The sequence below is a fragment of the Apium graveolens genome, chromosome 5 (assembly GCF_009905375.1).
Source record: "Apium graveolens cultivar Ventura chromosome 5, ASM990537v1, whole genome shotgun sequence".
Classification (NCBI taxonomy): Eukaryota; Viridiplantae; Streptophyta; class Magnoliopsida; order Apiales; family Apiaceae; genus Apium; species Apium graveolens.
In genome coordinates this window covers 205,681,002-205,697,381 of record NC_133651.1, presented here as the reverse complement: position 1 = coordinate 205,697,381, position 16,380 = coordinate 205,681,002, and the positions used below count along the sequence as shown (strand labels likewise).

Here is a 16,380-nt window from a genome sequence, read left to right as displayed (position 1 = left end):
ATGTATGTATGAAAAAATGTTAGTTTTTTACACTATTGTTAACAAATTAAGTTATATGTGTCTGTGTTAGCATGTAAATTATCGTATTTACATTTCTTAGGAAATTATGATGGTTTCAAATATTTATATGCTAAATATTGGTTCACGTGATTTGCAGGCTATTGCGTGAGCCCGTAGGGTTTTTAACGAGTGCGCAACCGAAGGGTAGCGGCTACGGGTTACCTACGATAAAAAAAATCTAATTTATGTACATGTATAATCATTATTAACATCTAGTGAGACAATTGATTAGTTAAATAACAAATATTTATAATTATTCAGAAATAAAATTATGTAATAAATAAATTGCGATAATTTATATATGGTATTCACATGATCACTGATAACAAACCATACTTATTTTTTACGCAACCGAGTATCAATCACGATTGTAACATAAAAATAAATTATATATTGTAAGGCTTATTATTGGTGTTCATGATTTGTTTTAAGAATTCGATGGAAAAATTATAATTATATTGTTATTTAAACTATTTTTAAGTTTTTTTCATTACAACTCTAATATTTATTCATATAATAATTTGATAATATTGTCTACTATTCTCCTAAAATTAAATATATTAAATTCCATAAAATTTTATAAATATTAGTTGAACTAGTTAATTCCTTCAAATTATTGAACAAGATATATTTTTTTAATAGTATAAAATGAATTGAATCAATGCTACATTATAGTATAAATATAACTTTAATTTGAATAACTCAAAATATTAAAATAATTCAAAATATTTGTACAACATTATCTTGATTAATGAATATTGTATATCTAAAAGAATTCATTTTAAAATGTTTTTTAAAGTGAAAAAAGAAAAATAAATCGATTTAATATATCATCGTAGTTTGAACAAATCTCGTGAGATCTCATATCAAATTTCAAATATTTTAAAAATCGGGACAAGTCCCAAAACACTAATATGCTACTAGTGAAGTTAGTAATTTTAATACAAATAATCAATTGAATTGATCCTATAAATACCACAAACACATTAATTTATATTAATATAAAATATTAAAAAAAATCAAATTATTGGTAATATATTCTCGCCGGACTTGTAATTTAAATTTACTAAAGGTAAAATGTGACAATATTTTTGGGCCGGTCATGTAGTCAAATTAGTATTTTTTGAACAATAGGCTAAGTTCTGATTTCAAATTCAAAATAAACTAAAATTTATTTACTCATTATAATTCGAACTAATCTAAATATTTTAATACAAATCTAGATTATTTATATGTAAGAATATGTCAAATATATGTTAAATATTTCAAATTCTATATGTACATTTTAATTACTTTTTATTATAAAAATATATGAGATATATTTTCAAACTAAAAAATAATAATAATTAAGATAATAATCCATTTATGTACTATGCCTAACTTTATATTTGAAATTTAATTTTTTAAAATTAACTGTACAAATATTCAAGTAACTTTTTTTTGCAGAATTCAAGTAACTATCTTTAAAGTTAAATAAAATATTTATACAGGAGACTTACATATTATGTGTATGATAAAAAGCACATTAGTATGATGTAGTGGTATGAGGTTATATAGAAGAATGAAACATCTCGAGTTTGATTCTCACAAAACACATCTTTTATATGAATATTAAAAATAAGGATAGTTTAGTATTTTTAATGAGACTTTACTCGCTCTATCGAAAAATTAATGTTATACTAACATAAACTTTTCTTTTTTCTCAAGAAATTATTACTATCTTATCCTCTACGATTCTTTTTTTTTCTATCAGCTTCGCCTCCTCTTAAACGCTTCGCCTCCTCTTAAACATCGACTTTCACCTGTTTATCGGATAAAAAGCCCCGTATCCTTTTACTTGTTTTGTTTGATTTATTTCTTTTAATAATCTTTCTCCTACAGGAAGGAATTCTATTCTATTGATTATGTTTGATTTGTTTTTCTAAATCTACATCATCGGGGTTTTCAGTTGGCTTTTTTCTTCAACTCAGACGTGATTTCTTAGATTCGAAAGTTAACCACCCATTTTTTAGTTTCGACTGTCAGATCTAATTTTTTTTGAATTTTCATTTATTTTTAATTTATTTGTATTTCGGTTTTTGGCTTATATTTTTAGGTTGTTTTCTTTTTCTTGGTGAGAGGTTTGTTTTTCAGTTCTTGATTATACAAAGGGGTCTTGATTTAAATGAAATTGATTTAAATGAAATTTTGTATGTCATGGTTCTGTTCAAGAGCTCAAACGATAGCTCGATCACGACATGATGAAAAGGCCAAAAGTGTACTAGTATTTTAACGAGAATGCATGAAGTGTGTACTTGTATTTATAAATATATTATCTTCAAAATATCGTTTAATTATATTTTCATGAGAACATGCTATTAAAATTTACTGTTTTTTGACTCGGTCCTTTGTGTAAATATCGTATGACTTATTATTATTAAATTAACACCTTTGTTCTTAAAAAAAATAAAATATACTTGAGGCTTTACATTGAAGAGTTTTATTAAATTGATATCTTAAAACTAATAACCAATTAAAATATGACATTTATCATTTGAGATTTTTTTTAAAAATTCAATTTTTAACAAAGCATTTTTATGAATATAAATAATTCGACAACACTAATAAATAAAGTAAGGTTGGAGGTGTATTCGATCAAGATTTTTAAGGATTTTTTTTTTGAATTTTAAAATTAAAAGGTATTTAATTTGAATTCTAAACAATCAATTAAAGTTTGAAGGTATTAAACTTATATTTTTATTTTTTTGAAACAATATTTGGGTATTTAACCAGGATTTTAAAAATAATTTAATAGTCGATGATATTTAATTAAAATTTAAAACAATCCAATAAAATCTCATTGTATCAAAAAATCATGAATTTTTTTTGAATCTAAAAAAATGATACTCCCTCCGTCCAGAAAAATGATAAATTAATGGAGAAAAGTTAAAAAAATGAGTAAAGTTATAGGACCAATTAGTATTATCTATACTATTATATTAAAAACAAAATATTAAAAGTTTGGTTGTTGGTACTTGGTCACTCAATCTAGAGCCGTATGATCCCTGATGATAATCGTTAGATATAATCTTAAAAATTATTATACAAGAAGTATAAGATTCAAATTCTACCAGTAATATATTAAAATTAATACAAGAAGTATAAGATCAAACGATTTACTACTAATTTAAGTTTAAAATAATAAAATCATATATAGTCATAAATGATCTTATTAGATTCGTATTTATGATTACTTTAATAAAATGAAATTTTTATATTTAATACTAATACAAAATTAAAAATATTAGCAATCGTGCATTGGTAAACGTGTCCAACACAAATACGAAATATTTTTAGATACGGATGCAGTATTTTTTTAACAGAAATACTCACATATTCTTTAGTCTCTAGTTATACTTATACTTGTTATTCTCCTTTGTATTTTTGCAATATTTCTCTTTTCCTTATTTAAAATATACCTGACTAGATATAGAAAAAAAATAAGAATTTTCTTTAATCTATGCATCCCCTTTTTTTCAATGCAGGACGTAACCAAGAAAATATACTCGAGTACGAACTTGTCCACGTGGTCATTGACAGCCAAGCGTCTCACTTAGAGTAGTTGGTCGCTGGTGTCTTTAGCTCGCTCGGTCCAATCCTGTATCTTTGTCAAATAATTTTTGTAGCTGATATATCTTTTGTATGTGACAAGTAAAAAGAAGTTGGTGTTCTTTTAGTACTAAAAACGTCTGTGTTCATTTCTTCTTTTGCTTTTTAATTGAGCCAGGTGATTTTGATTTTGTAGTTTTTTGTTTGTAAAATCTTGTTGATTTGAATTGATTGAACATTTCAATATTTCTTCATGTTTTGTATGTAAATGGAGAAAGGTGCAAGTGCATCTTTTTGTTTACAAGTATGTTTATTCGATGATATGAATTGATTGAAAACATATGGATCTGTTAATTTTACATATGTTTTACTTGGTTTTCAATCCGTTAGCTACTCCATCAAAAATTGATGGAGTTGATGGACCAAAAAACATCCTATGCATTAATAGAAGTCCATCAGTTTGTTGATTGTTTTGACATATAACTAATTTGATTTGTACTAATGCATTAAAAATATCAAAGTAGATGAAAAAATTGACTGCACTGAATAGGCAGCTATATACCTCTTTAAAAAATTCAAATGATTATTGTAAGCTTCTCACCTTTTTTTGTTGCTCTCATTTCTGGCCTTCACAGAATGCATCAAGATCTTGTGGCATAAAATTGTCGGAGCCTACCCACAGACCTAGACTGCTTGGTCTGGAAGGGAATTCTTCTTCTATAAAAGATAAGGGCAAAATGAAAATGATCATAGAAGAAGAATCAAGTGAGGAGGACGACGACTAGGGCCTGCAGTGTGATCTTTGTGGATCTGAGCTTAAACAGACCCACTGAACCATTCGATATAACTTCCTCATAAATTTTTAGGTTTTCAATTTACAGATATAGTTATTATGACAAAATGCTTAATTTTTTGGTTGAAATTTGTTGTTTTTATTGTTTACCAGGAGGAGTAATCTGTTAGTTTAGTTATATTACATTTATTTTCCATGTCTGCAGTTAGCGATTAACAAAACAAATTACCTCAACAGAACAAAGTTTTATGGAGTCATTGTGGGTAAATAATGTGAAGTGATAACTTACGGTATGCAGTTGCAACATTGGCTTTATAAAATAGGCTAAAGTACGGAAACATACATGATTCTATATCACGCTTGGCCCTAACTATAAATTTTAAGGAAACAAAAACAGTGAATATGGCAATGCAACTGAGCCTTGAAATCTATTTCTGCCAAAAAAAATTTCTGTGAATGCAAGTTACAAATCTCAATACAGTATAGACCATGCGAATTCAGCAAACTTGTGGAGCACTATGTCGCTCTCGTGCAAGGCCACAAACTATTACTTGGTGACCGGATGTGATTGTAAAGTAATATTCACCAATGAAAACATTGTTGTTTTATATACAGATCTCCAGTTCTAGTAAAGGTCATAAACAACCCAAAGTGGCCAAACCCAACTGTAAACTGTGCCCGGAAATGCAACCCCCGTAGGTACTCGCTACATTTGCGGTCATTCATTTAAGAAAGAATTATATATGGCATGTGATTTGTGAGGACAGAACCCGAAATTACTCTCAAAACCGAGCTCAAAAGCCTCAAGGTTAGAAAAAGATGTAAGGAGTATAGATTACAGAGTATACCGGTAGAGAAGAATAAAATAATAAAGTACAAAAATATAGTTCGAGTCACGTGAAAACCACGCTCTCCTTAAAACAGATAAGCCCCTTCCGTGTGGTGCTTATGTTGATTGGCTTCTGTCTCCCGGGATACAACGAACAAAGGTGGTTTTCAAGCACTTAACAAACCCGCCTTTTACGCACTGAACAAACACCGCTACTATCTCTCTTAAATAGAACCTAGAGTTCTAAGAAGAATGAAAGAAAAGAATGAAAGCAGCTTCTAATTTTTCACCACATAATAATGAAGCCAAAGATTTTATTTATAGGGGAAGAAAGATTTATAACTTACAAGTCATTAATTTGTAACCTATACATTAATGAACAAAATTAAAACTAGCTCATTAGTATAGGAGTTACACAAATTAAAATATAAGTTAGAAAATAAAAAATAATTAAAGATCAATTTGAATTTTATTCAAATAATCCAACAATCCCCCACATGAATAAAATTCACATTGCAAAACGATATCTTGACACGGAGATAGAGCGCGCGGTAGATACAAGCATATGATAGATAGGAGTTACCCCTTGAACCATCCCTTATAAGAACATATTTACATTTCTAGAAAAATCAGTAGTGGCGTTGACCTTGAACTATATTTTCTGTATTGTGAAATGATGATATATCCCCCACAAATGTGGTCCCTATATTTGTTCAGTTCTCACTATTGAGCCCATTTTGGTCGTGAGATTTAGCATGGTTCTGTGAGTTTTACCCGAAATTAGCCCTCATAATTCCTTCTTGAAGCGACCCCACTTCACTCACATAGGTTATCTCTTAAATAATATCAACGTATTATTTGATCGACATATCGATACATAAGGATCATTAAAATCATAGCTTAACCTTTGCAATGCACCCCCACACTCATAAGAATTTTGAGTGTTCCACATTTAAACTACACTAATAAGCTGAAAATCATACTCGTCTTCTTTCAGTTTAGGTGCATCCTCGATTAAGAACCTCACAAGGTTCAAGGTGGTCAAATAGAACAACAATTTGTTTTTCCACCTTCTGAAATTCAGCCCACTGACTGAATTTCAACGGTTTTTTTCGTATGAGCGGTTACCGTTTCAGCCGTATTTGGTGCCACAAAGGTCACCGCATTTAGGCACTGCCTCGGTAATCACACTCCCATCACCCGTCAAACTGACCCAATATTCCGTCGTATCTCAAATACACGGAAGAGACATAAGATTTCAATCACCCATATTCAGTGATTTATTCAGTGATTCTTGAACATCTGATGCGTTATAATTGACAACATGTTGAATTTTTCTACATTTTCAACATTCAAAATTATAATCCATCTTTATAGATTAGACATCCTTTGAATTATCTTTATAAACTCGTATGTCATTATCATAACACACCCACACCAATACAAGAAATAATTAAAAAAAAATTGAAGGAACAAATCCAATATGAAAAATAAATATCTTAATATGCAACTCCAGAATATTTGCAACTCGTCAATATTTATTTCCAGATAAGCATATGCAATCTCGTTATAAAATTATTTGTAATCCAAGAATATAGATTTGGTAACAAAAAAAATATTAGTCACATGCTCAAGCTACAAAAGCACAACTACATTGTACAATTACATGTATATAAAAATATAGCAGCACCAATCACATATATTTTCTCACTATGAGATGTCATTTATTAAAATAAATGCAACTTAATGGTAATATTAATGAGCTAATAACACACGTTATAGAAAGCAAAAAACTTGAATCATCAACCAGTTTTTTTTCTTCTCAAAACAATGTTATATCAAACAATATTAAAATATGCTATCTTTCGGTAAAATTCCTTATTGTAACACTAAATAGATGTCATATCACTATCTATCCAGATTATTCCTTAAAAAATAACATCCACATGCTAGAGGCTAAGCATTATATCCCTAATAAATAAGATCCAAATTAACCTTAAAAATAGATCCACATCTGATATCTACACGTAGCATTTATAGCAATCACAAAGAAAAGCAAAGTACTACCAAACCTATTAGATACACCAAGATTGATATATAACTCATGACAAACACATGCACTTGTAATCACATAGTTGCAGAGACATGCAATTTGAATAATAAAAGATACATGCAAATTATCAAACATGCTTGATAATTGACACTAAAATATCATTTAAAATATAAATCCAGTATATCTGATCAGATGAACCGTTGACTAGCACATAAAGAGGTAGTATAATATCTAATAAAACCAACAAATTTAAGGTAGTTACAAGGTTCCAAAAATTAAATGCAGTGGGATATTCTCATGGCATGAATCAAAATGACCCGGTAATATAGTTAAAAAAAAATGTCACCACGATCATCCAAAGGACTAAAAAATGATCAAATCAATCAAGCCAAATTAATCATATTTTTCCTGTAATGCTCATCTAAAACTAAAAGAACTAATTCATGCATACATGATCAAATACTAATAATTTTTTTTTAAAAAAAATATACCACATAAAATCAATCTGCTCGTTCGTATACTCCAAGATAAGACACACAAATCAGTTTATCAAAATTCTAGAATTATATGTTTTAAGTTTGTAAGGATTATAGATTACGAGTATAAACTACGAGTCACTACACCAGAAACTGAATCAGACAACACCTATTACACAATGGTGGCCAATAAAACTGTTGTCTCAAAAAATCAGACAACGATTAATTGGTAGTTGACCAAAAAGCCTTGTATCATTCTGTTTCACACAATGGTGATTCAACTTATTCGAAATTGTTGTCTAAATGGTGCCCCTGTGCTCCAATGAGACAATGGTTGTATTTATCCTCATTGTGTGACATCTATTGGTACAAGTATTGTTTAGGTCACAATAAACCAGTGTGCTTTCTATGGTTTTACATAATGGGTTTTAAGCACTGTTGTGCAACTTAGACAACGGTTTTCCGGTACCAATTTGTTATTTATTTGAGACAATAGTGCAGAAAAACCAATGTTAGAAACAAAGCATAACAGACAATAGTTTATCACCCCTGTTGAGTAAAAGAGTTTCAGACAATGGTGTCTTACTCGTTGTCTGAATCACCTGCATTAGAAAATATGTTACAATAACTTTTATGAAAAACCGTTGTCTAATTTTCAGAGGTTTTTAAAAAAATTGCCTAAAACATAAATCTTTAGACAAAAAGCAAATCAAATGCTTTAAGAACATTGTCAAATAAATGCTTCCAACAATTTGTCAAACCAGATGTACAAAAAACTTCTCAACCTAACTGAAAGGTACAAATTACATATAACAATTCTTGGATAAAAATCAAACCAAATCCTTCAAGAACAATGCCAAAACAAATCTTACAATAAACTGTCCAACCAAATTTGATTTAGTACAAATTATAAGCAAATGGGATAATATAGGCACTTATAGGCAACATCTGATCAGTTGATATAATTATGGAAGTTGAATAATCTCTTCTTCCTCCCGCATGTAACTGCTATTTTCTTCCTCGACTTCATCAACAGTTGGGAACATGGTGACATCTACATCATTTTCAAGTTCAATTTCTACGGATCCCTCATTTTCATCGTCACTTTCATCATCGAACTTGTTTGGTAATTTTAATACAACTGGCCAGAATTTTTCAAGAGGGTCGTCAATGTAACAAACTTGCTTGACATGTTTACCTAACACAAAAGGGTCGTTCAGAATACCTAACTTGTGTAAATTAACAACTGTATATCCTAAATCATCTATCTTAACCCCTTTGTTCATATCTACCCAATTGCACTGAAAGATAGGGACTCGAAAATGGTTATAGTCCAACTCCCAAATACTTGTGATTACTCCATAAAATGTATGTGAAATATGCTCAATGTTCTTATCCTTATCCTGCACGAGCATTGTATCAGCATGAACACAAACACCGTTGCATTGAACTTGTCGCGTATCATCACGATCTTTTGTGCTGTAGGTAACACCATTGACTTTATAGCCACTGAATGTAGGGACATACTTGGTAGGCCCTTCTGCAAGCCACATTACCTCCTTAGATACCATACTTTTCACATCAAGCAATTCTGACGAAATCTGTCCAAAAAATAAAATACTAAAGCAATTAGACATTTACTTGATTTCTTTAAATTAGAAAGAAATTATTGTCTAGCTATTACCTTCTTTTGAAACCAATTAGGGAATGTTTCATTTTGCTTGTTCTTAAGCCATTCTTCATCATTTTCATGTAATGGATATCTTGCCACCAAGAAGGCCATATGTTCACTGTGAGTAAATCAATTTCAGCTTTTGTTGAAAAAAATCATAAAATCATGGAACAAAAAACAGATGTATTTATTAATGAAAAATCAGAAATCTAAATAAAGAAACTTACTTGAAATATGGGGTCAATTCATTACTGTTTTGAAGAAGACACAGATGTGCTTGGTGCAAATCCTTGATGCTCGGCTTTATCATTGTTGCACCAGATAAGGGTCTATATTTCTCCTTGTTCTTATCCCTTCCCGGTAACCCAACTGTTGGTTCTTCAAAATTAACTAAACACTCAACCGCCTCTTCTGCTATATAGGCCTCAGCGATGCAACCTTCCGGATGAGCCCTGTTTCGAACATATCCCTTGAACGTCTTCATATATCTCTCGAAAGGATACATCCCACGTAGGAAGATAGGACCACAAAGCTCAACTTCTCTTATAAGATGAACTGAGAGATGGATCATAACCACCATCTTTTTGTAAGTAGGCAACCTGGTAGCTTTTGTTTTATCAACACAAACTACACAAGCATTATATCCTTTAATGATGTTACCCGACAAGTTTCCTAAGGCTGGATAATCACTAATTGTCCACAATAAAATTCCTCTTAGTATGAAAGACTATTTCTTAAATGCATCATAAACTTGTTTTCCATGCCACAATTTCTGCAAATCTTCTATAAGTGGTTGAAGGTATACATCAATATCATTTCCAGGCTGATTTGGTCCGGATATCAATAGACTTAGCATAATGTACTTTCTCTTCATACAAAGCCAAGGTGGGAGGTTGTAAATTGAAAGCAACACAGGCCATGTTGAGTGATCACTTCCTGGTCCATGGAAAGGATTAAATCCATCAGAGGATAAAGCTAACCGAAGGTTCCTAGCCTCTGCAGCAAACTCAGGCCACCTTTGATCGACATCCTTCCATGTCTTTGAGTCAGCCGGATGTCTAATTTTACCATCATTTTGTCGCTCGGTTTTATGCCAAGTCATGTCCTTTGCAATCTGAGCTGTATTGAACAAATTTCTCAATCTTGGTATTAATGGAAAGTACCATAGAACCTTAGCAGGGATCCCTTCCAATTCTTCTCCTTTCTTGTTTAACTTCCATCTAGATGCCCCACATATTCGGCAAATCGTCTCATCTTCGTCCCTATCACCGCGGTATAAGAGACAATCATTCGGACACGCATGTATTTTTTCATAATCCATGCCTAAAGTACATAAAGTTTTCTTGGCTTCACCAAAAGATGAAGGCATAATGTTGTCTTCCGGAAGCATTGATGCAAGCAAAAGAAGGACATCGGAAAAGCATTTATCAGAAATACCATGTTTTGCTTTTAAATTATACAACTTGACTAAAGCTCTCATTTTTGTAAAACTCTCGCATCCAGGATAAAGTGGTTCATTTTCACCTTGAACATGATTCATAAAATCAGAAGAATCTAACAAAATATCCTCATCATCGACAATATCCTGCCTCATTCTCATGTTTGTAGGATCAACGGATGATTCTGAAGTTTCCTGTTCAGAAACTACATGACTCTGTACATAATTTGACTCTCCATGCCATATCCAACACGTATAGGTTTGATCAATACCATATTGATAAAGATGATCCTTAACAGTCTGAGCATTCCAAGATTTACTATGAGCGCATCTTGAGCATAGACAACTAATTTTATTTTCTTTAAACCCATTCGGAAATGCAAAATTTAACAATTCATCCACTCCAAGTTTAAATTCTTGTGTTCTTCTATCTGCTTTCAACCAAGATCTATCCATTTTTACTCAACCAAGTTTAAACCCATTCTTTTGCTCAAATTCCACAAACATATATATTCCATAAAACTCGATATGGACCCTTATTAAAATTCTCCAAATAGATATGAACCCTAATTTCAAGTTCTCCAAATCGATATAAATACCAAATCCCCAAATTGATATGAATTCAGCAGAAACTTACCTGAGTTCAGCAAAGTGAAGTTCCCCTGGATTACTTCAGACATCAAAGAACTGAGACAAATATATGGTTAAGAAATGTTGTATGAAGGAGACAATAAAAGAGGCATAATAAAACATAGATACTTCAGACAGACAATGATCATGTATAATAATGCTAGTCAAACTACTTTATTGCTAGTCAAAATTATTTACACTTTCCCCCTCTTTCACCAGTGTTCCCACTTATATATTTTTTGAAAAAAATAGAAATTTTCTTAAAGTAAAAGAATTTGGTTTCTTGGTTTATTTAAAACTCAGGACAATGGTTTCAACAATCTTGCATTGTAAAAAAATGTAAACACAATGGTTTGTAGCATAGTTTATTTCAAATCTTGGACAACGGTTTCAACAATTTATCATTGTAGTAACACCTACAAACAAGTGTTTTTTCAATAAACCATTGTCGTATTATATCAACTTTTTCGACAAACACAAGGACTATAAATGATTTTGTAGGCTTCGAAGACATGCAACAAGAGGAACAATTGACATGTTAAAACTTACATTATTAAATATATATTTAAATATCACTAATTGTTTATGAAATAAATTACAAGTGTCTTCTTTTAATTTGTTACATTGTAATCATATACTATATGTGCATTCAGTGGTTACTTTCGAACTATATAGTCGATAACTCTATATAAAAAATTCGGGATTTGTTAAGTTTTTAAATAGATACTATATCTGTTACAAAAGCGAAACGAGTCATTTTAATGTCGACAAATTTGAATATTTCGCCTTTAATTTTTGTTAATTTTTGTTTGATCTAGGGTTATAGGGTTTAGGGTTTAGGGTTTAGGGTTTGGTGGAATAATTTTTTTTACATAAGACAACGGTTTTTGCAATTTCCCATTATAAGAACATGTAAATTATTGTGTCGTCCTTATCATGTTGTGTATTCAAAATCCAAATACAAATACTAAATTATCGTGGTGTGTTAAAAATTGTCGGGTGTAGCTTATATAAACAACTTTTTAGATACACTTAATTTATACATGACCTCGTTTACTTACAAATTCATTGCCTTTTTCTAATTTTTGGAAAATTACCTTCGGGCATGATACTCAAGATTCCTGGTATGTTATGAAATATTCCCTAAATTTTGCCAACATACCAGGAGAATATTTCATAACATACCAGGATTCTTGAGTATCATGCCCGAAAGTAATTTTCCAAAAATTAGAAAAAGGCAATGAATTAGTAAGTAAACGAGGTCATGTATAAATTAAGTATATCTAAAAAGCTGTTTATATAAGCTACACCCGACAATTTTTAACTCAACACGATAATTTAGTATTTGTGTTGGGATTTTGAGTACACGACATGATAAGGACGACACAATAAGGTACACGACACGAGATACACAACTGAGAAAATTCAAAATTATGAATTAATTAATATCGAAATTATTTAGAAAAAAATCAAAATGTTACTTCAAAATTTTCCCAATCGTAGATTAAGGATAGATTTAATAGTAACTGTTGTTTAAAAAATATTTAATATTCTCTTCTTTTCAATTAATTTCTAAAAATTATGAATAATTCACTCATCAATCAATTAAAATACACCGTTGGATTGGTAAAACACTAACAATCCAAGCTGTTGGTTTATTCCCCAAAATTATTTCACTTCCCCCTCTTTTCATTTTCATTCCCCCCTTTTGTTCCCCCCTTTGTGATTTCTCTTTTCTTACCCGATAATACTTCATTCCCCTCTTTTATTTCTCTTCCATTTTCTTTTCTCAATTTCTAATCGAAGCAAATCTAAGAAAGGTACTTGCATGTTTTAATCTGTTCAGTTCTTGGTTGTTGTTGCATGTTATTTGATTAAGCTTGTTATGTTCAGTTCTTGTTTGCTCTTGCTTGTTCTTTATTGGTTATGTTCAGTTCTTGCTTGTTCTTGATTTGTAATGTTTTTACTTGTTTGTTTTGATTCTTATGCTCTTCTTTTCATTTTCATTCCCCCCTTTTGTTCCCCCCTTTGTGATTTCTCTTTTCTTACCCGATAACACTTCATTCCCCTCATATTTCTCTTCCATTTTCTTTTCTCAATTTCTAATCGAAGCAAATCTAAGAAAGGTACTTGCATGTTTTAATCTGTTCAGTTCTTGCTTGTTGTTGCATGTTACTTGATTAAGCTTGTTATGTTCAGTTCTTGTTTGCTCTTGCTTGTTCTTTATTGGTTATGTTCAGTTCTTGCTTGTTCTTGATTTGTAATGTTTTTACTTGTTTGTTTTGATTCTTATGCTCTTCTGCTGTGATTCTTTTATATTTTGGTTCGATTCTTGTGAAACCCTCGTATGTTATGTAGTTCTTGTTGGATTTTTATAAAACTCTCATATGACTTGTTTCTTTGGTATTTTTTTAATTGTTGTTACTTGCTACTGATTTAAATGGTTCACTTTGATGATGTCTTGGTTAGTTATTAGATTTTGTTTCTCATAAAACCCACATTATTAGAGATATTTTGGTGGTTAGATTTTGTTTCTCATAAAACCCATATAATTTCTTAGCTTGGCAAATCCTTCCTTATAATGGTTTGTGGTACACAGATTATGGCTCCTCCAAAGAAGAAGACACAAGCTTCTCATAAAAGAGCAAAGTCTTCTCCAAACAGAACAGCGATGAGAGTTGTGAAGGCTATAAGGAAAACACAATCATTAAACAAAGTTAACCCCTCTTGTTCTTCTCCTATATCTGTCAAGAAGAATCCGATATCTGAAAATTTAAAGAAGAAGTTGTCAAAGAAGAAAAAATAAGTGGATTCTAAGAAAAAGCAAGTGGATTCTAAGAAAAATCCAGAAAAATCGGAAGGACTAAAACTATTGAAACGTGGTTGTGTCACGATGCACAAAATTCTGAGACGGAAGATAATGAATCAAAAGCTTACTATGACCTTCAATGCAAAAGGGGAGTCGTATGGTGATGAAGCTGGAGAGATGCAGTTGTACATTGGAGTTTTGGCAAAGGACCAAAGTCCCCATTTGGCATGATAGTTGGAAGCAAGTTCCTGAGCAGACAAAGAATAAAATTTGGGACTGTGTGCAGGTATAGTAAATTGTCTACACACACATGCCTATCTTTCTCTTTGATATTGGTTTTTTTCTTTTCTTTCTATAGATTTTGTTCATTCGTTAACTTGCATATTTGAATTTTTTTATTTCTTATGTACGTAGATGGCCTTTATTGTACCTCCAACAACAAGGAAACTGGTATGGGAATCCGCTTGTCAAAAGTGGAGAGAGTTCAAATCCCGGCTCACGACAGAGTACATCCTTCCACACCGGAATCAACCAGAAAAGCTCACTTTTCCTCCAGCTGACTACACGTTCATAGAAAAGTCGCACTGGGAGATGTTTGTTGCTGATCGTCTCGGAGATGATTTTAAGGTAAACTTTTTATTATTTTTATTTATTTATCAATTTCAATAATTGGATAGGTATTTAGCGTGATGTTTTAACCTTGTTGGTGCTTTTTTCTACAGAAAATTCATGAAGAACAGGTGAAAAGAAGCCGGATGAATGAGTATCATCATCTAATGTCTCGAAAAGGTTATGCCAACCTAGAAATGGAATGGGTTAGTGATGACAGCCTAAATCTACTTAGTCTATTTATATACTTTGTGTGGTCAATATGAATTTGTATCTTTGAATCATTAATAAAACATGTCGTACATGCAGTTGAAAAAACATCCAGAAGAACCGATAGATCGATCGGATGCCTGGGTCCTTGCAAGGAAAGACAAAGATGGTAATTTTAAAAATGAGAATGTTAAAGAAAAAGCTGAGAAAATAGTAAGTTATTCATTTATATTTCAACCGAGAATATTCATCATAGTTCCAATTTGATTTATAACTTCTTCTATACTGTGGTGTTTTTAGGAGTTGCTCAAGAAGAAGGTTAAAGAAGGGGAATTGGTAGAAGAAGGTAGAAATGATGTGTTAACCATGGCGCTCGGTAAGCCTGAGCATGGAGGCAGAGTACGTGGGAAGGGGAGCCACGTGAAACAGTCTATCTATTTTGATCTGCCGAGACAGAAAAAATCAAGGACTATTGAGGAGAGGATACATGAGGGGGTTAAAAACTTTATGGCTGAGGAGACTCCGAAAATTATAAAACAGAGAGATGCATTTTGGAGTGCTGAAATTGAAAAGATCAGAGCAGAATTGAAAATGGCTAAAGGTATTGGTCAAAAGGGTAGCCCAATCATTGATTCCCAACAAGGAAGCTGCTCAGATTTAAAGGGCGTGCCTCAGTTCGTAAACGAGAATGATAGGAATGATATTGTGAGGAAAAAGCTGAACATGGAATCTGGGGATGAAGGTTCAGATCATGGTGATGAGGAGAATGTAGAATGTTTTTCTAAGGACAATATTGGATATAAAAATATTGAAGAGGAGAATGAGCATAATGTTTTTTTCAAAGGTGAGGAGGCCTTTATGGTTGACGCTGATAATGAGTTTGTTGAAATTGAGAATCATCCTAAAGGGTTGAAGTTGGATGGTTTATCCGGTGTTTGTCAACTGGCAATAGGATCAGTAAGCAACATCGTAGCATATGGCCGGGTTGATGAAATCCCTCTTGCTGAAGGATGTGAGCCGTCTCTTCACGGAATATGCCTTTCGAAGGAAAATGCAAGAGTGTCCATTTCTTATGCAATTCAAGAGGATGCTAAGATCCCATTTCCCGTAGGAGATGAAATTGTAACTGTGAAACAAGCAATAGGTTCTTTTATTGCATGGCCAAGGGATCTCGTGGTGGGGAACACAAGCAGTACCCAAGTTTTGTCTACTC

The 16,380-nt window shown here is 31.6% G+C and overlaps 1 protein-coding gene across 1 annotated transcript; it reads right to left on the bottom strand.

Moving 5' to 3' along the window:
- Nucleotides 1-10,198: 10,198 nt before the first annotated feature.
- Nucleotides 10,199-11,365, bottom strand: LOC141660604 (uncharacterized). The gene has a single exon (XM_074467593.1). It carries the CDS (start codon nucleotides 11,363-11,365, stop codon nucleotides 10,199-10,201), a length of 1,167 nt encoding a protein of 388 aa, XP_074323694.1.
- Between the last annotated feature and the right edge of the window lie 5,015 nt (nucleotides 11,366-16,380).

Coding starts and splice junctions, on each gene's coding strand:
- LOC141660604 (XM_074467593.1), bottom strand. CDS start 11,365: ATGGATAGATCTTGGTTGAAAGCAGATAGAAGAACACAAGAATTTAAA.